Source organism: Staurois parvus, unplaced genomic scaffold (assembly GCF_062004578.1).
Source record: "Staurois parvus isolate SC_StPar_1 unplaced genomic scaffold, SC_StPar_1.0 ptg000137l, whole genome shotgun sequence".
Taxonomy (NCBI): Eukaryota; Metazoa; Chordata; class Amphibia; order Anura; family Ranidae; genus Staurois; species Staurois parvus.
In genome coordinates this window covers 1,591,531-1,614,485 of record NW_028317933.1, presented here as the reverse complement: position 1 = coordinate 1,614,485, position 22,955 = coordinate 1,591,531, and the positions used below count along the sequence as shown (strand labels likewise).

Sequence of the window (22,955 nt, the reverse complement as noted above, 5' to 3'; positions counted from 1 at the left end):
GCGGGGTTTTGCCGGGTTTATCAGCCTTTTTCCGTGTTTTTCCATGTTTGCGGTTTTTAGCATGTTATATCTTTTTTTTAGTAAAAAAAACATCCAAAAACACCAGTTTGCTGCGTTTTGCTGAATTTTTCAGCATTAGAGTGTTTTTACAGCTAAAAAATCCTCTAGAAACCTACTAGTCCTGGGTTTGTTTCCAGCCAAAAAACCTCCCTGCCAAAAAACGTTGATTACAGTCTATGTGTGCATGGACACACAGGATAACATGCCGGGGGGTTTACTGGCTGTACAAAAAAATGTCAAAAGCCAAAAACAGCCGCTGTAAAAACGTCAAGTGTGCATAAGGACTGTGACAGGACTGACTTTGGGTGGGGGGCCCATGGAACACAGCTCATGTTGGAGGGGTGGGGAGACCCCTGTCTCAGCGAATGTAACGGAACCGGACCCCGACTGCACTAGGGTATTTCCGTTAGACTCCCGCTTCCCTGTCCGAATACCATCCACGGACCCCACCGCTGGCCATACAAGATTAGACGAAGACCAGTCTTGTATTAAACCAGGAAATAGACTGCTTTATTTTAACACAGACACAAGATATAAACACTCAAGTGTACAACCTCCCTCCCTGCATATGGACACAAGGCAGGGCAAACCAAATCTAGCAACCAAAGACACATCAGCAGACACCCCCCACCAAGCCAATACACAAACAAATACATCCCATAATAGTTTGCTCCCAAGCAAGACACACAATAGAACAATGGGATGCACCACATGGCAGTAGACAATGAACAACCCCCACACCCCATCTATACATGTCTACACAATATCAGGACATTCCACCCTGTACCCCTAACAGGCACAGGGTGACTTACACATAGGAGGGATATGGGGAGCTGAGACCGGGGTCTCCCCCACCCCTCCAACGTGAGATGTGTTCCATGGGCCCCCCACCCAAAGTCACTCCCGTCAAAAGGACTTATACTCACTATGGAATCTAAGGGGTTAATCCTCTGCAGTGTGTAAAAAGGACGTTTGATCCTGTCTTCTCTGCCCCTCCTCTTGTTCAAATGTCCAAGTCTTATCTCCTGATAAGACAGACTGTACCCGTGGGCCTTCTGCATATGCTCAGTTTAGTGTGTATTGCTAGAGAGGATTTTTTTTTTCCTGGAAGCATGGGGGCACAGGGCCAATCAGCACTGCCCAGAAAGAGGTTAGGATTTTTCATCCTCCTAGAGCAGAAAGAAAACTCCTCCAACAAGCTTTAACCAGTGCTCTGCTGAACACTGATAGAAGTCACAAGGCTGCTATATACTGCTGATGAGAAAAGGTATTTAGCAGTTTATATTTACTACAATAATTGCATTTCCATGTTTTGTGTACTGAGGGAGACCACATATAGTGAATGCAGGGTCCTGGGTTTAGTAACACTTTAAGGAAAGAAGTAGGAAATGGATGAAACCTGTCAAATTTTTTTTGCCATCCGTGTCCCTCTGTGAGATTTACCTTCACTTGATATTGTTTATATCACAATCTTACAATTATTATAGGTATGGCTTCTATTGTTCGAAAATCATTAACTTTTATCTTATTTTAGCAAATCTGTAGTTATTTCAAAATTATAGTATAAAAGATACAGTATTTATTAATATAGACTATGCCATTATTTTGTAACATTTATTTACCCATTTCCAGACCGTCCGTCCGCAATGTACTGCGGACGTGTGGCTCATGCAGGAAAAGCGGCGTTGCTGCTACCTTTCTTGTTTAGGGTGCGTGCATGTGTGCCACCCCCCCCCCCACACACACACACACACTGACTCCTGCTGTAATTGTACACAGCATGAGTCTGTCAGCAGGTCCCGGCTAATGATTCATGGCTGGGACCTGCTGATCGTCTGTGCCCGATCACAGTCCAGAGCTCTGTGTTGACAATCAACACAGAGCTCTGTACAGAGGAAATGATCTCTCTGTTTCTCATCCCTTCCGGGGCGAGAAACAAAGAGATGTCTTAGTAAAATCAACACATAATACACACATTACACATTGTTAGGCACACATTTAACCCCTTGATTGCCCTAGATGGTAACTCCTTACCAGCCAGTGTCATTAGTACAATGTATAGTATTAGCATTGATCGCTGTATTAATGTCACTGGTGATGTCAGTGGCCGTTAGTCAGATCCCCTCAGTGTCAGTAAGTGTCAGATTGCCCGATGCACTATCACTGATCACCACCATTAGTAGTACAAAAATGTAAAAAACATTAAAATTCCAATATATATACCATAGTTCGTAGACGCTATAACTTTCACGCAAACCAATCAATATACACTTATTTGGATTTTTGTAGCAGAGTACATTTTGGTCAAAATTTATGAAGAAGTTTGATTTTTATTATTGGAGATGTTTAATTGCATAAAGTAAAAAAATACAGTTTTTTCTAAATTTTAGTTCTTGTTTCATTCATATTGTACAATATAAAAAAAACTGTGGTGATCAAATACCATCAAAAGAAAGTTCTATTTGTGTGAAAAAAATAGAAATAGAAATTTGAGTTGGGTACAGCATTGCATGACAAACAAGAAAGGGTATATACCAGAGTGCAGAGGGTCCTTCAGAATTTCTAGTGTTAATATGTGGTTACACCCCTTTAGCACCTGATGGATAAATGCATGCACTAGCTGTTGCGATTTGAGCACAGGGATCTCTTGTTTGTTGTATTGTTGGGTCAGTAGCCAGACCTGAACCTTGTAGCTCTCCCCCATCAATCGGGTTGAGGTCAGGACTCTGACTGGGCCACTCCAGAAGGCGTATTCTGTGCTGTTGCAGCCATTGTTTTGTTGAATTACTTGTATGCTTTGGGTCATTGTCCTGTTGCCTCATCCATCCTCTGCGGAGCTTCAGTTGGCGAACAGATGGTCGTACGTTTTCCTGCAAAATGTCTTGATAAACTCTGGAATTCATTTTCCCATCAATGACAACAATCTGTCCAGGCCCTGAGGCAGCAAAGCAGCCCCACACCATGATGCTCCCTCCGCCATGTTTTACAGTGGGGATGAGGTTTTGATGTTGGTGTGCTGTGCCTTTTTTTCTCCACACATAGTGTTGTGTGATCTTCCCAAACAACTCAATCTTGGTTTCATCTGTCCACAGTATATTTTGCCAGTAGTGCTGTGGAACATCCAGGTGCTCTTTTGCAAACTTCAAATGTGCTGCAATATTCTTTTTGGACAGCAATGGCTTCCTCCGTGGTGTCCTCCCATGTACTCCATTCTTGTTTAATGTTTTCCTTATTGTAAATGTGTCAACAAAAATGTTAGCATGTGCCAGAGATTTCTGTAGGTCTTTAGCTGACACTCTGGGATTCTTCTTTTCCTCATGCAGCATTCTGCGCTGTGCTCTTGCAGTCATTTTTGCAGGACGACCACGCCTAGGGAGAGTAGCAACAGTGCTAAACTTTCTCTATTTGTAGACAGTCTGTCTTATCGTGGACACATGAACATCAAGGCTTTTGGAGATACTTTTGTAACCCTTTCCAGCTTCATGCAAGTCAACAATTCTTGATCGTAGGTCTTCTGAGAGCTCTTTTCTGCGAGGCATGGTTCACATCAGACAGTGCTTCTTGAAACCAGTAAACCCAAAACAGGTGTGTGTTTTTTAAGGGCAGGACAGCTGTCAGCAACACATCCAATATCATCACACTGATTGGAGTCAAGGTTGGCTCACTCCTGGCTCCAATTAGCTCTGGGAGAAGTCATTAAGCTAGGGACTCACATACTTTTTCCTCCCTGCACTGTGAATGTTTACATGTTATGTGCAATTAAACCATGGCAACATCTAATGTTTGTGTAGTATTATGTTCAGCAGACTGTGTTCTTCTATTGTTGTGACTTAGATGACGTTCAGAGCACATTTTATGCCCAATTCATGCAAAACTCCACGTAATCCCAAGGGGTTCACATACTTTTTCTTGTAAATGTAGGAAAAAAAAGGCCTGTTCATGAAGGGGGTAAAACCTTCTGGAGGTCAAGTGGTTATTAGATTTACATTTTTTTAATCTTTCACAACACATTTTGGCCCGATAAAGTGGATGGTGTACAGCCCCTGAAATGGGTTGACTTCTTCGTGTTAGGAATAAATGTTCTGTTGGACTCAGATATTACGATGTCCTATACATTTCTGGTGCAGGGACTAATTTATAAAGAACCTAAAAGAAAACTATAAATCATAGGTTTTTTTACATTCTCAGTTGAAATAATTTACTTTTGCTGAGAGGTCAAAGAGATTTAAAGAAAACTTTCCTAATAGAGATGTGGATGAGTTCTCATTCTGCATTTGCTAGTTCCTTGGCTGTCATATATACTCTCTACCTTTAATTCTTGGAGTCACTGATCCACAACAAGCATGCAGAAAAGGATGTTTGATTTTACTCTGCTGATCTCCATACTTGTGTAGGGCCAGTGACTTAGAAAGTATTAAAGGCAGTCAGCAAAACAGCAAAGCAACCAGTAATTTCAGAAGGACATATGCAAAGGTGGTCCTTATATTTCTCTTTTGAATGTTTTATTAAATAAATAAAACCTTGCGTAAAGTTGCAGGCAGCATTCCCATTTCGATCTGTATTCAGCAACCTTAGGCCACAGCTGGAGGGTGCTTTAAAGCAGATTTAAACCCTATGCAGATGACATTTAGTTTACTAAAGCACTGTTTATCATGAACAAACAGCAAATTCTTTTTTTCAATTTATTTTGTATTTTATTACGTCTTAATGCTGTGATCTTTTCCAGCCTCTTTCAGCCACTTTCTGACTACATGCACTTGCTCCAGTATCGTTGTTTGGACCAGGATCACCTGCTGGTGGCACTGTTGTTTAATGGGCAGAGGGTTGTAATTCCAGTGTCCACCAGCGGGTGTCTCCCAGCAGCTAGCAGATCCCATTAAATTAGTTTCCACCTGATGCTGGCTGCTGGGAGGGTATTTAAGTCCACCTCTATTAGTCCCCCTTGCTCCAGTGTTTTGCTGCTGCCAGATCCTCTTTGCCATAGATCTTGATCTTGCTCCTGCCCTGGTGCCTCTTTCCTGCTCCCCTATCTGATCCTAGTCCTGGTTCGCCTTCCGATCTTTTTCCTGCATCTTTAGTTTGCCCTGTATATCCATGTTCCCCATTTTTGTATATATTGTATATAGTAAGTTGTTAGCTAGGCTTCTGTTTTGTTTTTAGTTATTAGTTATGGATTCTGTCACTAGGTTTTTGTGGTCCACTTATATTTTCACGTTTGTGTGCTGGTTTGGATTCTTTTTTTTTATTGTAAATCTCACTTGAAACATATACACTCTGGTCTCAGTTTCCTAGGTGTAGCCACAAAGATTTGGTCTTCTCTGCTGTTGATTCCTGACAGTTGTTCTGAACCAGTGTCTTGATAGTGGCAATGTGAGACCATGCCTGTTCAATGTGTGTTGTGACAGCCCCTTCTTTGTCTCAATCAAGCGTTAATGTGACAGGGTAGAAATACCTTTTGCATTACTTAATGCCAAAATAACTCAGACTGCAATGCTCACCTTCAATCCAGAGCTGTTCCCTACAATACTTCTCCTTCCACACATGATGTCCTCAGTCTTCCAGGTTGAATAGTACCTAGCATCACTCAATATGGAAGACTGAGTACATACTGTGAGTGCAGGGAATCATGGCCTCTGATGAGGTGTCAAATGGCACCCTCTATTCACGTTATTAGTACTAGTGCCATTCTCTGCATCAGCGAGAACTGGCCATCTGAGAGAAGACAGGCCTAAAGACTTCATAGAAGGTAAGTACCAAAACAGAAAAAACCTAAATTACAACCAGTTGGGGAGTATGACTGGGGAGGTAGCACAGAGCTTGGAGTTGGGCTTTGGTACGTTAATGCTTACATGAAATTTAGTGATTGGGTTTAGATTTACTTTAATTGCTTCAAGAAAGTCGTGTGATGCCTTTGTGAGGCTGTAGGAGCTGCCATAATGTCATACACATACAGTCCTCCTTTCTGGAGGACATTTCATACCTGTTCAGTCAGCCAGCCCATGTGTTTGACCTCCTTGCCCAGGATCTGTTTAATCTCCTCACGGATTCTTGGTATTAGAGCGCTGACATTACTGTGAATGGCACTGAACCATGACTGGGCTGTCCCTGCATCCTTTGCTCGAAGGAAAAGAACATCTCTACCATCTGCAGAACAAATCTCGAGATATCTACAGGAAAAGAACAGAAAAAATGTCAAACCTGCTACATCTCAAGAATTCTTGGGACAATTTTAGCACCACTCCTTGTCTTAGCCACTGAGGTACATAACTGACCACATCTGCTTGCTGAAGAAGTCAGCTCAATGATGGAACCATGGACTGTCTTAACTTATTTGAGCCAGTGGCATGTATGTAATGTGAACTATTATTTTTTCACTCTGAGCTTATCATGGAAAAGACGGATACACAATATTGTATTTTGTTCAGTATCAAAAGATTTTCATCTTGGCTCGTGGCCTCCAAATATTTCTATTGCATCCCGCCTGCATGTGTTGTGAACACTAATGTCTGTCTGTGAAGGTTCTCATTTAACCAGGTCCCGGTATACCTAGTAGTAGTTAGTCATGTTCAACTAGGATGTGATGGGGTCACATTCAAAGGGATCTATGGTGGGGTTCACATTTAAATGGGTCTATGGTAGGGTCATATTCATCTAAGTCTATGGTGGGACCACATTCAGCTGGGTCTAAGGTAGGGTCATATTCAACTAAGTCTATGATGGGACCACATTCAGCTGGGTCTATGGTGGGGTCATATTAAACTGAGTCTATGGTGGGATCACATGCAGCTGGGTCTATGGTGGCATTACATTCAGCTGGATCTATAGGGGGGGTCGTATTCAACTGGGTCTATGTTGTTATTATTATTATACAGGATTTATATAGCACCAACAGTTTGCGCAGCATTTTACAAAATGAAGGCAGACATTACAGTTACACTACAATTTGGTACAAAAGGAATCAGAGGGTCCTGCTCATTAGAGCTTACAATCTATGTTGGGTCAAACTCAACTACGTCTATGGCGGGGTCACACTCAACTGTAATGTTAAAGACATTTCACTGCTCACCCAAGTGTCTTTCTGAGTTTAAAGTTCAAAACTGAGGAAACTGCTTGTATGAGTAATGAAACAACTTCAAGTTTGACCCCACCATAGACCCAGCTGAATAGGACCCCACTTCCAACCCAGTGGATGGGACCCCACCATAAAACCAGGTGAATGGGACCCCACCATAGCCCCTCCCACCAGCTATGACTTGACTGCATTGCATTTACAAGCACAGAGATCCATGGTGCCATGGAGAAAGATACTACGCCCAGATGGATTCTCCATGGAGGTGGACTGCTCAAAGTGTCTTCCCAACACTGAAGCAACTTGAAAGTAGGGAGTGAAGAGTCAACAACTCCCATGATGGCTATGATTAAGGCCTAGTGCCAAAACGCATAAGCCCATTTTACCTGTACACTCTACTCGATGTAATAAAGGAATTCTCCAGAAGGACGAGTTGCCGGCTCTTCACTCCTTACTTTCAAGAGAACCAGTGGTGACAAAACTGGGTCTAAAATAAGGTATGTAATGAAAACAAACATTTTTTTTTAAGTCATTAGCATGTTGAGGAGGGGGGAATGAGGAACCAGGGAAGGCAAAATATAAGCAGCTAAAACTTCAGCTTTGCTGTTAGAAATGCTTTTGGTATTAGCATGTTACTTTGCATACTTATATGGGGCATCTCTACCCCTTACCTGGGCTCTGGGTCAGCAGGCAAGAAGGTGCGGGACACAAAACACATCTTTAGTGGAATACTCTTTCCATCCTTTATATCCCGGGGGGGCAGAGCAGGGGAGCCCCTCTTCTGTGGGGGAACAGGTGGTATATTATCCCAGCTCCCTGGGCCACCGGGGATGGGGCCTTTGAAAAAGGGGGATATCTCCTTCATGTACTTTACTGGGGAGAGAACACAGCACAGACAGGGCAATTACACATAAAGTATCGGTACATAACTGTGTAATACACAAAAGCATGGTAATAAAACCATTAGCATATGGGGAGAATTGCAACTAAGCAATTGTTGTCCTCATATATTAGTTTGTGAAATAAGAACTGTCTGCACTGCCACTGCTGCTTTTGGGCCTGCACTACTGGCCATGGCTCTAAATCTCCCTTATGTTTTTGTGCTACTTATTCGGAGTCTAAGGCAGTTTATTTCACATGCAGCTCTCAAGGGTGACCATGAGCAAGCCTCCTGCTTCTTCTCACATGATTCTGAGCTGTACAATGACCTGGGCCGGATTAAAGAGGGACAAAAATGGCAACCTGCCTGCTCTTCCACCATAAAGATGCAATTCCCTGGTCTTCCACCATATAGAGACAATTCCCTGGTCCTCCAACATAAAAGGGAACTTCCCTGGTCCTCCACCATATAGCAGCAATTCCCTTGTCCTCCTCCCATATCTCCCAACTTTCTGAGATGGAAACAAGGGACACCTATTAGTGAAAGTATGTAAGCGTAGGACATACCCCTTGCCACCCCCCCCCCCCCCTTAAAGTGTTACTAAACCCAGGACCCTGCATTCACTATATGTGGTCTTCCATAGTACACAGAACATGCAATTATTTTAGTAAATATAAACTGCTAAATACCTTTTCTCATCATCATCAGCAGTCCTGTGACTTCTATCAGTGTCCAGCAGAGCACTGGTTACAGCTCTAGGAGGATGCAAAACTCCTGACCTCTGTCTGACCAGTGCTGATTGACCATGTGCTGATCATATCCACTCTCCCAAGAAAAAAAAAACCTCTCTAGCAATTCACATCAAACTGAGCATGTGCAAAATGCCTACCATTCAGTCTGTCTTATCAGAATATAATAGGTGGTCACTTAAACAAGGGGAGGAACAGAGCAATCAGGAACAAACTGCCTTTTTACACAATGCAGAGGATTAACCCATTAGGGTTCCACAGTGAGTATAACAAACTTGCATATACAGACTGATTTTACTGTTGTAGGTTTAGTAACACATTAAAGAGTAATTATACAAAAAAATGATTGGTTAAACCCACAATTGCTCTTTTTTACCACTACTATTCCTTTATATTGGCTTTTGAAATTTACAAACGCAGCCATTTAAAGATTGTATGAAAAGTTTAGAATTTTAAAACACTTTCCGATAGATAAATAGTGCATTTTATATACATCTATATAGCTCAGACCAAAATGAGGGACAAATAAAAAGAGGAAGGAGGGACAGAGGGACTTTATTCCAAATGAAGGACAGTCCCTCGAAATCAGGGACAGTTGGGAACTATGCTCCACCACATAGGTGTAATTCCCTTCTCCTCCACCATATAAGTGCAATACCCTTGTCCTCCACCATATAGGGGCACTTCCTTGGTCTTCACCATATAGGGACAATTCCTTAGTCATGCACCATATAGGGGCAAATCCCTGGTCTTCACCATATAGGGACAATTCCTTAGTCATGCACCATATAGGGGAAAATCCCTGGTCTTCACCATATAGGGACAATTCCCTAGTCATGCACCATATAGGGGCAAATCCCTGGTCTTCACCATATAGGGACAATTCCCTAGTCATGCTCCATATAGGGGCAAATCCCTGGTCTTCACCATATAGGGACAAATCCCTAGTCATGCACCATATAGGGGCAAATCCCTGGTCTTTCACCATATAGGGACAATTCCTTAGTCATGCACCATATAGGGGCAAATCCTTGGTCTTCACCATATAGGGACAATTCCCTAGTCATGCACCATATAGGAGCAAATCCCTGGTCTTCACCATATAGGGCCCACACCTAGTAAGTGGGGTTAAATATACAAAAAATCCCCCTGCGCTCCACAGAACCTAGTGATCAAAAGTAAGCTGCTATCACCTATTCTTTATACCTCCAGATATGTGCAAACAAATAATATAAATGATGAAGCGCTCAACTTATATCCTTCAAAATTAAAATAATCAATCTACAAAAAATCTAGTGCAAAATCCCCCACATAAATTATACACCCCCTAGTGGTCAATAGTGATATTCAACAGAATGACACTTAAACTGTGTAAAGTGATAAGTATTATACAAAATATAATGCAAGATCGAAATTCAAAATTATTAGTGATGCCACACTGTGTAAAAATAATAAAAGTGTTCAATACACTGTGGTAATGATTTCAATCCATGCTGCAATTGTGCTCTTCGTGACTCTTGAAGTGACTCCCCTCATAAATAGCCAAAGTGCCCCCTCACCTTCAACATTCGACCCTTGCGGGTCACAAGGCTTTATATATATAATATATATCTGCCAGGATATTGATACTCCACTGCCTCCACCGACTTAAATCAAGATCCTCCTCCAAGCAATGGGTTCCTCTCACATACCTTCCCTCACAATACGGGCTCAAAACAGGGCGCATATGCAAGAGAAGAACAGACCTCCATAGTGCAACACTATTTTAATGCACTCAAGGTTAAAATGACAAAACCGCACTCACATGTCTTCCAACAGAGAGAAGCAATTTCCCATGTGCTATGGGTATACTCAGGTGTACCAAGATGGCGTCCGAACCCGGAACCGGAAGTACGTCACCCCTATGACCGGAAATACGTCGACGCGTTGCGCCACGATCACGTGGCTTCTTCAGGATCCTGAAGAAAATTGCCGTATTTTCTCTAGTGTGTGTAGTTCCTATATCGGCAGCGCCAACTAGTGGCCAAAATTATTTTTTTTTTGTGGAAATACCTCATCCAGGAAACAGAAACATGTTGTGGCCACTAGTTAGTGCTGACAATATAGGCACAAGCATAATGAAGGAAGTACAAAAATTTTCTTTCTGATTGTGTGGATGTGTATTCCACGGTTTATATGCAGACCCCTTGGATTTCTCTATTTGGTTGAACGTCCTCTCCTGAGAGGTCACCACCTTTGTGGTAAGCTGCTGAACACAAGCCAGTTAGGCTCAAGTAATGATTTCCTCTATATTCTGATAACCTGTGAAAACCTGTGCCCAGTGTCCCTCTACCACCACCTCTTGGTGAGAATGGCGTCAGGAAAGAATTAAAAAAAAAAAGTAAATAAAAAATAAATAATAAAGAAAGCTCACCTTCTTAAGCCACAGTGACCAAGAAAGATTGCAGCCACAAGTGCCAGAAGAATTGTTTGGGATGCAAAGAAAAACCCATAGGTAACCTTAAGAGAAATACAGGCTGCTCTGGAAAAAGACAGTGTGGTTGTTTCAAGGAGCACAATATTAAGATACTTGAAAAAAAAATTAGCTGCCTGGTTGAGTTGCCAAAAAGAAGCCTTTACTGCATCAATGATACAAAATCCTGGTGAGGCCTGCCAAGGTGTTGTCAGGCATATTGTAACTGGGCTTATTTGTGGCATTGGCACGGTAAAGGCTTCTTTTTGGCAACTCGACCATGCAGCTAATTTTTGATCAAGTACCATCGTAACAAGCTCTTTGAAAAAAACATGCTGTCCTTTACCATAGCAGCCTGTATTTCTCCCAAGGTTACCTGTGGGTTTTTCTTTGAATTCCGAACAATTCTTCTGGCAGTTGTGGCTGCAATTTTTCTTGGTCTACCTGACCTTGGCTTGGTATCAGGAGATACCTGCATTTTCAACTTCTTAATAAGTGATTTAACAGTACTGACTGGCATATTCAGGGCTTTGGATATCTTTTTATATCCCTTTCCATCTTTATAAAGTTCCATTACCTTGCTACGCAAGTTTTTTGACAGTTCTTTTCTGCTCCCCATTGCTAAGTATCTATCCTGCTCAGTGCAGCTATAATCGAATTGACTATTTATACAAAGATACTAATTGTAATTTAAAAAGCCACAGATGTGGGAAATTAACCTTTACTTGCCATTTTAACCTGTGTGTGTCACCGTGTGTTTCTGTACCAAGGCCAAATATTCCAGGGTATCTAAACTTTTGATCAGGGCCATTTGGGTGATACCTGTTATCATTATGATTTAAAAAGGAGCCAAACAACTATGTTATAATAAATGGCTTCATATGATCCCATTCCATATGATTCCTTAAATAAAAGACAGTTTTTTGGCACGATCAGTCATATTTTCAATATAAATGCCAAAATGTCATGGTTTCTGCCAGGGAATGCAAACTTTTGAGCACGGCTGTATATTCTTTTCTTTTAAAGGGTATATTTCATCCGCCTCCTTCCAAATTTATACATCCTATAAGGTGGGACTGATCTCTTCACCACGCAGTGGTTGCAGTTCTGCTCTTTTGGCCCAGACTGTTTGCATTTGTGCATTCATGACAAGCAATATTACTATTTTTATTAGTTTGTTATATGTATAACTAAGGGATCATATTTACCTGTTCTTGGATGTGCTGAGATGATGTTGATTTTGTATTTTGTTTGTAATTCTTCGAACCTTGTATTAGCTCTCCCTGAAGAGGGACCATCTGGGGTTATGTTTATTTGTAAATTGCTAATTATACCAACTTCAGCTCTTTTTGACACTTACGCTGTTGGAATGTCTTGTTTTTAATATCTTTTAAAGTTTTTGTACAATAAACATGAATATTTATATATATAATTTGGTGTGGTACCTTTTAAAGTCATATTAGTACGTAATGGTAGCTTCTTCAGGGACGGACTGACAACTCATGGGGCCCCTGGGCAATAGGGGATCATGGGGCCCCTGTGTCCTTGCCCAAACTCAAAAAAGCCTATGAAAAATGTACCAGGGGCTTCTCATGGGGCCCCCTACTGACCTCTGGCCCTCGGGCAGTGCCCAAGTTTCCGTCCCTGGTTGTCTTGTTCTTCAGTGTAGCAGAACATATTTTGGCCAAAATTCTTGAAGAATTTTTTTTAACTGGATATTTGTGCAGCAGAAAGTAAAAAATATTGTTTTTTTTTCAAAATTTTAGTTCTTTTTTACATTTATATAGAAAAAATAAAAACCCAATGGTGATCAGATACAACTAAAAGAACGCTCTATTTGTGTGAAAAAAATGATATAAATTTTGTTAGGGTACAGTGTTGCATGATCGTGCAATTACCAGTTAAAGTAACACAGTGCTAAAAAGCAACAAATGGCCTGGTCACGAAGGGAGTAAAATCTCAAGTGGTTATAGAAAGCTCAACTTCTTTAAAAAAGTGGAGGAGGAAGGATAATGAGAGAGAAAATGCTATGTTTTGAGTGAAGGTTCCCGTTACATGTCAATGGGTCCTTATGGTTTGGGTTCTGGGTATACCAACTATGTCTGATGAATGCCACCAGCTCATGGTAGATTGGTGGTACTTCCTGTGCATGTCAACGGTTCATTTAATTTTCTTTTGAATCTCTGTGGGTGTGACACTGATCAAACAACAGCTGGAAGTGGAGAACGCACACAATCTGGTTGCAATAACCGCACTTACTCATCTCACAACTATTTTTATATGGAAAGTCATCCCACTCTTGTAAGGTCAAAGTCTTCTTTTCTTCAGCCTTTTTTAATTAGCAATGGAACAGTTTCTTACTGAACATGAAATAATTCATAAGAACAGAAAAACAAATGGAACTCTAATGGAGCTCACAATTAGAAGCTGTTCAGCGTTTTTTTCAGCAGCCCCTGAAGTCTCCCTAATGTTTTCCTATCTGTCCATGTACACATCTTCGTTTACAGTCATTTACAGGCATTTGAGTTTACATTGTTTTTTTTTTAACACAGAAAACTTGCGATCAGCATTTTATCAGCGTTTCAAACACAAAACGCTTGTAAGCGCGGCTAAATACGGCAAATCGCATTTATAAACTTTTGCGTTTGAAATTTTTTTTTAACTCTTCCAGTTCCCGATGCTGTCCAGAGACTTTTTTCAGCATGAAAAATGCATGTAAAGCGTTTTCAAGATACTGAGATGGACAAAACACTGAACACAGGATGTTCCTACCAAGCTTGTCACACATTGTAATGACCAATAAACACCTCAGGCCTCTCACATCCTTGATATGTTAATGACCATTCACACCTCAAATTCCTCATGAAGACCCCCTGCCAGGTGGCCTTAATGACTCCCTCCACCAGACACCTTTCCCACACTTTGAAACAAAAGAAATGTTAATGAGCAACTCACACCTAAGTTAATCTCAACACATACTGCTGTCTCTGCTTCTACTCTCTGTATTTCTCTGAAACAGTCTGAAATGGTTAATAATTTACCACTTTTCAGTGCATTCTGCTTATCTTTAAAAAAACGCTTCCAAATGCAAACGCACATAAACGCAAATGCGGCAAAACAGACATTTTAGGATAGGGCGTGCACACGGCTCATGTATGCCCCCTACCTGGAACTGCAAAATCACGTACATATACGTGATTTTGCTCACTCGTGTCACCCTGTAGCAGTATTTCTGCTGTAGGGCGGCGCAGAACTGGTTAATAAATCAGTTGATTGTTATACGCCGTGGAAGCTCCCCTCTTCTTTTTTCTTGAGTGAATGAGAAATACTTTTACCTGGAGAAGTCGAGATAGCAGGATTACGGCACTGCAGAGCGTTACTCCTAGAGCAAGATGTGGTATAGCTGGTTTATGATCTGACCAGCACATGGCTCAGGTGATATCATTCAATTCATTTGGAGGTGGAACAGCACAGTTTGCTGGTGTGAAGAAGATCTAAGAAGTTTATTTTGCACGGGTGTAGTGTCTAACATATGAGACGGACATTATATCATTTTAGAATTATTTTGCACTTTATTTGGACACTATTTGCACTAGTTGCTATTATTTTGCACAACGTAAGGAGATATTATATGACATTGATATTTTGTTATATATGTACAGTATATGTAGCACTTTATTTGCATTTACACTTTTATTTATTGATACATGGCAGAGTGGGGGATGTTAGATGGTATTAGGGATTTTTTTCTGCACACACTTGAATAGTGGAGATAATTGAAGCGCATTTTACACTTTATACTAGTTAGTGAGTGGTTATCACATTTTATATGGTTTGAGTATAGGGTAGTTTTGGACAGGGGCACTGCCCGAGGGCCCGGGGTCAGTAGGGGGCCACATGAGATGCCCCTGGTACCTTTTTTATAGGCTTTTTTGAGTTTGGGCAAGGACACAGGGGCCCCATGATCCCCTATTGCCTGGGGGCCCCATGAGTTGTCAGTTCGCCCCTGGTTTTGGAGTAGATTATAGACTCAGTTGCACATTTTTATAGGGAGGTAATTGATTGATTGCACATTGTTGGTCCTGATTTTAGAGAAGACCAGCGCTGTCACATTATTTGCTAGCTTTGATTGATGACTGTTACATCACGAATAGCAGTGACCAGGAAGATATATTGTTTAAATCTAATACTCTCAGCATGATTTCTCTTTAGGATAGTTATATTGTTCCAGCATAGTGCCTGGTTATAGACAGCAGTGTCATCAAGTGCTAGGTACTACTTTTAGTTAGAGCCTTCCTGTGGTGATGTCATGGCTGAATCGGTGCCCACATATAAGCCACGTTGGGAGGAGCCCTAGTGCAGTTGGGGCAGGTTTTGCCTTTCAATTATATTTTAACCATTTGCCCTCCAGAGAATTTACCTCCCCTTCCTGACCAGGCCATTGTTTGCGATTTGGTGCTGCGTTACTTTAACTGACAATTTGCGCGGTCATGCAACGCTGCACCCATGTGAAGTTTATGTCCTTTTTCCACACAAATAGAGATTTCTTTCGATGGCATTTGATTGCCTCTGTATTTTTACTTTTTTCCACTATAAACAAAAAAAGACCGACAATTTTGAAAAAATAACAATATTTTTGACTTTTTGCTATAAAACATATCCAGTGAAAAAAAAATTCAAAAATCAAATTTCATTATAAATTTAGGCCAAAATGTATTCTGCTACATATCTTTGCTAAAATAAAATCTCAATACATGTACATTAATTGGGTTACATGAAAGTTATATCTTCTAAAAATGGCGGTATATATACTGAAAACATTTTTTTTTCACTAGTAATGGCAGCGATCAGTGACTTATAGCGGGACTGTGATGGGCATTCTGACAGTTCGGGGAACTGACTAACTGCCACTGACATCTCCAGTGACACTAATACAGTGATCAGTGCTTAAAAAAAGCACTGACACTGTACTAATGACACTGGGCAGGAAGGGGTTAACATCTGAGGCGATCAAAGGGTTAACTGTGTTCTGTTTTGCTGTGTGTGCTGTGTGTGTTTTACTAGGGAGACATGCTGCTGTGCAGAGAAATACACAGCAGCATGTTACTGCTGGCAGGAGAGAGACCTGTGTTGCTTACACACGTCTCTCCCCTGTCAGTGATACTCGGCGATCTCCGTGTGCTGTAGGGAATTTCCAGCTGGGACCTGGTGATTGACATCTGTAGCCGCCAATGGCAGCGTGGGTAGGGTGGTGCGTGCACGACCCCTACCCGGAAATGCAAAAATCACGTTTATATACGTGATTGTGCGCAGCCCTGGCCCCCCGTAGCAGTACTTCTGCTATAGGGCGATCGGGAAGAGGTTAAACTGAATGGGTTGTTTTGCAAAGTGAGGGTTTACAATGACTTTACAGTGGAGTTCCACATACTCTCTAAAAAAATAAAAGTCAGGAGCTACAAAAACTGTAGCTGATGACTTTTAAAAAACAGCCACTCACCTGTCCCACGATCCTGCAGTGCCCCCGCCGCAGCCCGTTTCACTGGCTGTCCTGTATTCCAGGCACCGGCATCTTCAGTGTGTCACCTGGCTGTGACAGCTTGCGGCTTCACAGCCGGGTGCCCACTGCACATGCGTGAGTAGCGCTGTGCTTTCTGAATGATCCCGTAGTCTTCTGGGACCTGAAGACTACAGGGAGGGAGGGTAGGAGGACAACTTCCGCTTCTGATCGCCTAGGCGATCGCAGCGGACATGGGAGCGGGTACCTATCAATTTCGGGTACCCGCTCCCCAAAGGTGCCTGTCCTTAATGGGGAGCAGGGGACCAATCTTTAAAGCGGAACTTCCACTTTTGGGTGGAACTCCGCTTTAAGTTAAATTTGGAGGCCCTCTCCCTTTTCTATGGAGACTTCTTGATGCATGGATAGAGGGTGAAATAAATGATCTGACCAGTGCCTATAGACTACACATATACTCTCGTTCTCTAGATTTATACATGTGGTTGTATAAGGCTGATCTACAAAGGAGTTAAATCTTGGCTTCTGGCAGCGGCGGAATTCTTTGGACTCTTCCAAGTGCAGTCAGGTCAGTAAGTGGTTCACAGTTCACTGGGCAGAAGTGTCAGCTCTTCCGCTCTCCCACACACATCTGACTCTGAGTAATGGATGACTGTACAGTAAGCACCAGCACTAACCATCTGCTTCTGCAAGGCAGGGACAGACTTACACCGGCCACACACATTACAATCTGACCATACAATTACTGTACAATCACCTTAACTGCCCACATGCTTTAATCTGGCTCTACATCTTTTAGACAATCTACTGTAAACTTGCCACATACATTGCAATCTGATAATACGCTCTTTGTGCAATCTCTTTTAATGTTGCAATTGCTGTGCAATTTACTAACCGCTACAGTATGTAAGATGAGGACTCACCTAAACCATCTATTTAAAGCGGTATTAAGCCCAAAAACAAAAGTTTAATATTTATTTATTTCAAGTACTTGTATAGCGCCGTCAATTTACGCAGTACTTTACATATACAGGTGAAACTCGAAAAATTAGAATATCATGCAAAAGTTCATTTATTTCAGTAATGCAACTTAAAAGGTGAAACTAATATATGCGATAGACTCATTACATGCAAAGCAAGATAGTTCAAGCCGTGATTTGTCATCATTGTGATGATTATGGCTTACAGCTCATGAAAACCCCAAATCCACAATCTCAGAAAATGAGAATATTGTGAAAAGGTGCAATATTCTCGGCTCAAAGTGTCCCACTCTAATCAGATAATTAAGCCATAACACCTGCAAAGGGTTCCTGAGCCTTTAAATGGTCTCTCAGTCTGGTTCAGTAGGAATCACAATCATGGGAAACGCAGGTCGTAGACAAGTCGAAAATCGGCCGATTTTTGCACCGTTAGTGGGTTAATTGGTCGGCCGTTTTTTGGGATTTTGGCACATTTTTTTTATCGGTGAAGTTGGAAAATAATCGGCCGATTTTGCCGATCGGCCGATTTTGCCGGCAATGATGGGCAAATCGGCCGATCTTTTTACCGATAAAAAATGAGTCATGACCTGCAAGAAGAAGAAGAAGAAAAGAAGAAAAAGAAGAAGAAAAAGAATAAGAATTCCAGTCTGCTATTATATTTGACATGAAAAAGTCTTGCGGTTGCAACAATGTATCTATTTGTATCTGAATAAACCATCTGTATCCGAAATGGATACAAATAGATACATTGTTGCAACCACTATACTTTTTCATGTCAAATATAATAGCGGAGCTCTCTGCAGGGACAGAAGTAACTAAATGCCAGCTGTAGACGGGACGAAAATCGGCCATTTTTTTTTACCGTTGGTGGTAACCTCGGCCTATTGAACAACCGATCATTCGTTTTTTTTTTTTTTTCAAACGGCTGGTTTTCGACCCGTCTATGGCCTGCAAAAGACTGCTGAGCTGACAGTTGTGCAGAAAACCATCATTGACACCCTCCATAAGGAGGGAAAGCCTTAAAAGGTAATTGCAAAAGAAGTTGGATGAAGTGAGGATCCACTGGAATACTATCTCTGGAGGCTCTTCTATTACTTACTAAGGGTAAGGGGATGCAATTCAGCCACATAGCTGTGTTCACAGAGTGTCCACAGAGGAGTGTGTATATAGAAGTCTACACAGAGTGCTTCACTATTTCATGTGTTTTTCATGTTTTTTGTGTTTTTTTTTGTTTTCACAAAAAAAGTTTTTTGGGTTAACATGTATTTAAATATGATGTAATCACTGTTATATTGAGGATAATACACTATCCAGTTTTTTTTTCCTTTGGAGGTATACAGCATTCTTGGAGGTACACGGTGATTATGGATCAGAACTTGGATGAATAATTTTTGGAGTTTTTTTTTATATTTTCACTGACACTAGAAAGGTTTATTATTTACAATTTTGGACTTTTAAGGGTGAAAGTGGGACTTTTAAGTATCAATATACAGGGTGTTTATTATATCACAGCTTATTATAGATATCATTTTGGATACCAATTTTTTGTATCACAAACTCTGCAAAATACTTACCTCCAATTTCCAGCAATGCAACGGTTACATTCCACACCAGTGCTGTCATTTTCTCCCTGAGCTACTTCTGGGTGCTAGGCTTTTTGCCTCTTGATTGACTGATGTTATTCTGCGCACAGGAGTCAGTCATTCTGACACAGCCTTATTGTGCTAGAAATACACACAGAGCTACGCATGCGCATCTCAGTGTATGCTCCTTAGATGACTACAGGTAAGCAAAAGATAGCATGTCTCTTCTTGAGAAATAGAAATTATATACTGTACTGACAGCTTATCTAATTTCTTCAGGCCCTTAAAATGCCAGGACCGTACAAATATCCCCCATAGGACCCTTTTTTTTGCAAAGAAGACAGTCTGAAGTATTTAGTAAGAGGCATGGAGAGGTTTTTGCAGTTGCAATTTTTTGAAAAATTAAGAAAATAATTTTTTTTTCACAATTTTTTTTTAAAACTGTCACCAGTGCAGTACAGCGTCATCCTATGACTGGTGTGGTGGTGATCAGGGATACTGACTGGTGACTGTATGTAAAATAAATAAATGAATAATTTTTAATTCAGTTTTCAAACTCTTATAACATTTTATTATTTGTTTTAACATTTAAAAAAAAATACTTTTTTTTTATAATACATTTATCAGAGTTGTTCAGTGTCATCATAGTAATGCTGCACTACTTTGGGGGGTGATCATGGATTTTGTTTTCTCATTTTGCTGTTACAGCTGTGATTGCAAGTGATCTGTGATTGGCTACAGGTAATCACATGGTTAAGGGTGCTGTGATTGGCCCAGGCACCATGTGATAGCTGTGGGCCAATCACAGCATCACTCTATAGGAATTATATAGGAAATTAATTAATAACAGCTTTGTTGACAGTGTGATCATGTGATCACATAGCGATTGCATGATTCCCCACCAGGAACGCAATCCTCTGTGCCTGATAGACACAAATGCGTACCCCTAACCTGGGACAGGCTGGATGATGTACGTGGACGCTCAGCAAGTGGATTTTTAACATGGATTCCAATGGTCCTAGTTCCCGCCAGTGCAGTGTGTTCCAGTGCAGTCAACAAAAATGGAACACGCTGCATTTTTTCTGTATGGAGTATGGCAAAACCCATCAAAAATGCATCGGACCTCACATGTCCTCAATTGAGATGAATAAAAAGAGTCGAAAAAAGGCACTGGAACAAAAATGCATCAAAAGCAGACATGCAGAAACACATCCAGAATGCAGAAATTGTGGTGTGAACCGACCCATAGGAAGGCCATACACTGAACAAATTTCGGACGGTTAATCAGGAAATTTGCTTAGAGGGTTGTCGGCTCCCTGCCACCCAACAGCCTTTGATTGAAAAAAGTGAACAGCGGCTGCATCCAGTCATCTCATCCACTAAGCTAATTCACTTTGTAAATGAACTTACTCTGCTCCTTTAGTAAATCAACCCAATTATTTCCACTAGAGAGCAGTTGCCGAAATAACTACAAAATCTTTCATGGTCATCTTAGTTTTTGCTGCATTTTTCACCATTTTCTTGCCACTTTTTTCAGCCTTACAGCTCCCTCCTGGAAATGACATATGCAGTGAAGGAACTCAGCAATATGAATAATTCTACAGATTATCAAACAAAAAAAAATTTGTCATACATGCCTGTCAGGATGAGGTATTACAGCAGCACACAACTGTACACTTCAGCTCTTCTCCATCGATTTTATATAATTGACATTTCCTGATTAAAACTAAGTGCAGTAATGGCTGTCGTAAGCGCTGACTGCCCGACGAACTCCCATTACCTGCACTGTCTGCACCTTGGAGATAAATGAGGGGGGTGACTGGCACACGACTCACATCACCTTAAAGCGGACCTTTCCTCCTAAACACAAAATCCCCTGGTGCTTGCTGATGTGAAAACACCCAAAATTCCCATGTTTATTACTAGATGTATTATTGGTTTGTACCAGCAATGCTATCACCAGGTTCGCTACTGGAAATCCTGGAGCCCCATACAGCCTACCTGATAGAGTTCCCATCCCACTCTGGGCCCCATACAGCCTACCTGATAGAGCTCCCACCCCACTCTGGGCCCCATATAGCCTACCTGATAGAGCTCCCACCCCACTCTGGGCCCCATATAGCCTACCTGATACAGCTCCCACCCCACTCCGGGCCCAATACAGCCTACCTGATAGAGCTCCCACCCCACTCCGGGCCCCATACAGCTAACCTGACAGAGCTTCCACTCCACTCTGGGCCCCATGCAGCCTACCTGATACAGCTTCCTCCCCACTCCGGGCCCCATGCAGCCTACCTGATAGAGCTCCCACTCCGGGCCCCATACAGCTAACCTGACAGAGCTTCCACTCCACTCTGGGCCCCATGCAGCCTACCTGATAGAGCTTCCTCCCCACTCCGGGCCCCATACAGCCTGCCTGATAGAGCTCCCACCCCACTCCGGGCCCCATACAGCCTACCTGATAGAGCTTCCTCCCCACTCCGTGCCCCATGCAGCCTACCTGATAGAGCTCCCTCCCCACTCTGGGCCCCATATAGCCTACCTGATAGAGCTCCCTCCCCACTCCGGGCCCAATACAGACTACCTCATTGAGCTCCCACCCCACTCCGGGCCCCATGCAGCCTACCTGATAGAGCTCCCTCCCCACTCCGGGCCCAATACAGCCCACCTCATAGAGCTCCCACCCCTTTTTGGGCCCCATGCAGCCTACCTGATAGAGCTCCCACCCCACTATGGGCCCCATACAGCTAACCTGACAGAGCTCCCACTCCACTCTGGGCCCCATGCAGCCTACCTGATAGAGCTTCCTCCCCACTCCGGGCCCCATACAGCCTGCCTGATAGAGCTCCCACCCCACTCTGGGCCCCATACAGCCTACCTGATAGAGCTTCATCCCCACTCCGGGCCCCATACAGCCTACCTGATAGAGCTCCCTCCCCACTCCGGGTCCCATACAGCCTGCCTGACAGAGCTCCCACCCCACTCCGGGCCCCATACAGCCTACCTGATAGAGCTCCCAACCCACTCCGGGCCCCATACAGCTAACCTGACAGAGCAACCACTCCACTCTGGGTCCCATACAGCTAACCTGACAGAGCTTCCATCCTACTCCAGGCCCCATACATCCTACCTGATAGAGCTCCCACCCCACTCCGGGCCCTATACAGCCTACCTGATAATGCTCCCACTCCACTCTGGGCCCCATACAGCCTACCTGATACAGCTTCCTCCCCACTCTGGGCCCCATACAGCCTGCCTGACAGAGCTGCCACCCCACTTCGGGCCCCATACAACCTACCTGATAGAGCTCCCAACCCTTTCCGGGCTTCATACAGCCTACGTGACAGAGCTCCCTCCACACTCTGGGCCCCATACAGCCTACCTGAAAGAGCTCCCTCCCCACTCAGGCCCTGAGCTCCCACCTCACTCCGGGTCTCATACAAGCTATCTGACAGAGCGCCCATGCCACTCTGGCCTCCATACAGCCTGCGTGACAGAGCTCCCACGTCACTCCAGGCTCCATACAGCCTACCTGACAGAGCTCCCACTCCGGGCCCCATACAGCCTGCCTGAAGGAGCTCCCTCCCCATTCCGGGCCCCATACAGCCTACCTGATAGAGCTCCCACCACATTCGGGGCACCATACAACGTACCTGACAGAGCTCCCACT

At 42.7% G+C, this 22,955-nt stretch overlaps 1 protein-coding gene across 2 annotated transcripts in view; it reads right to left on the bottom strand.

Moving 5' to 3' along the window:
• The window catches only part of SNTA1 (syntrophin alpha 1), a 91,873-nt gene that overhangs the window by 13,542 nt on the left and 55,376 nt on the right, over positions 1-22,955 (bottom strand). For both annotated transcript variants that reach the window (XM_089673238.1, XM_089673237.1), the window contains exons 3-4: positions 7,801-8,002; positions 6,041-6,227 (exon numbers count right to left, since the gene is read on the bottom strand). In XM_089673238.1, coding sequence (XP_089529364.1) covers positions 6,041-6,227; positions 7,801-8,002 — 389 coding nt within the window. The remainder of the gene's footprint in view (positions 1-6,040; positions 6,228-7,800; positions 8,003-22,955) is intronic.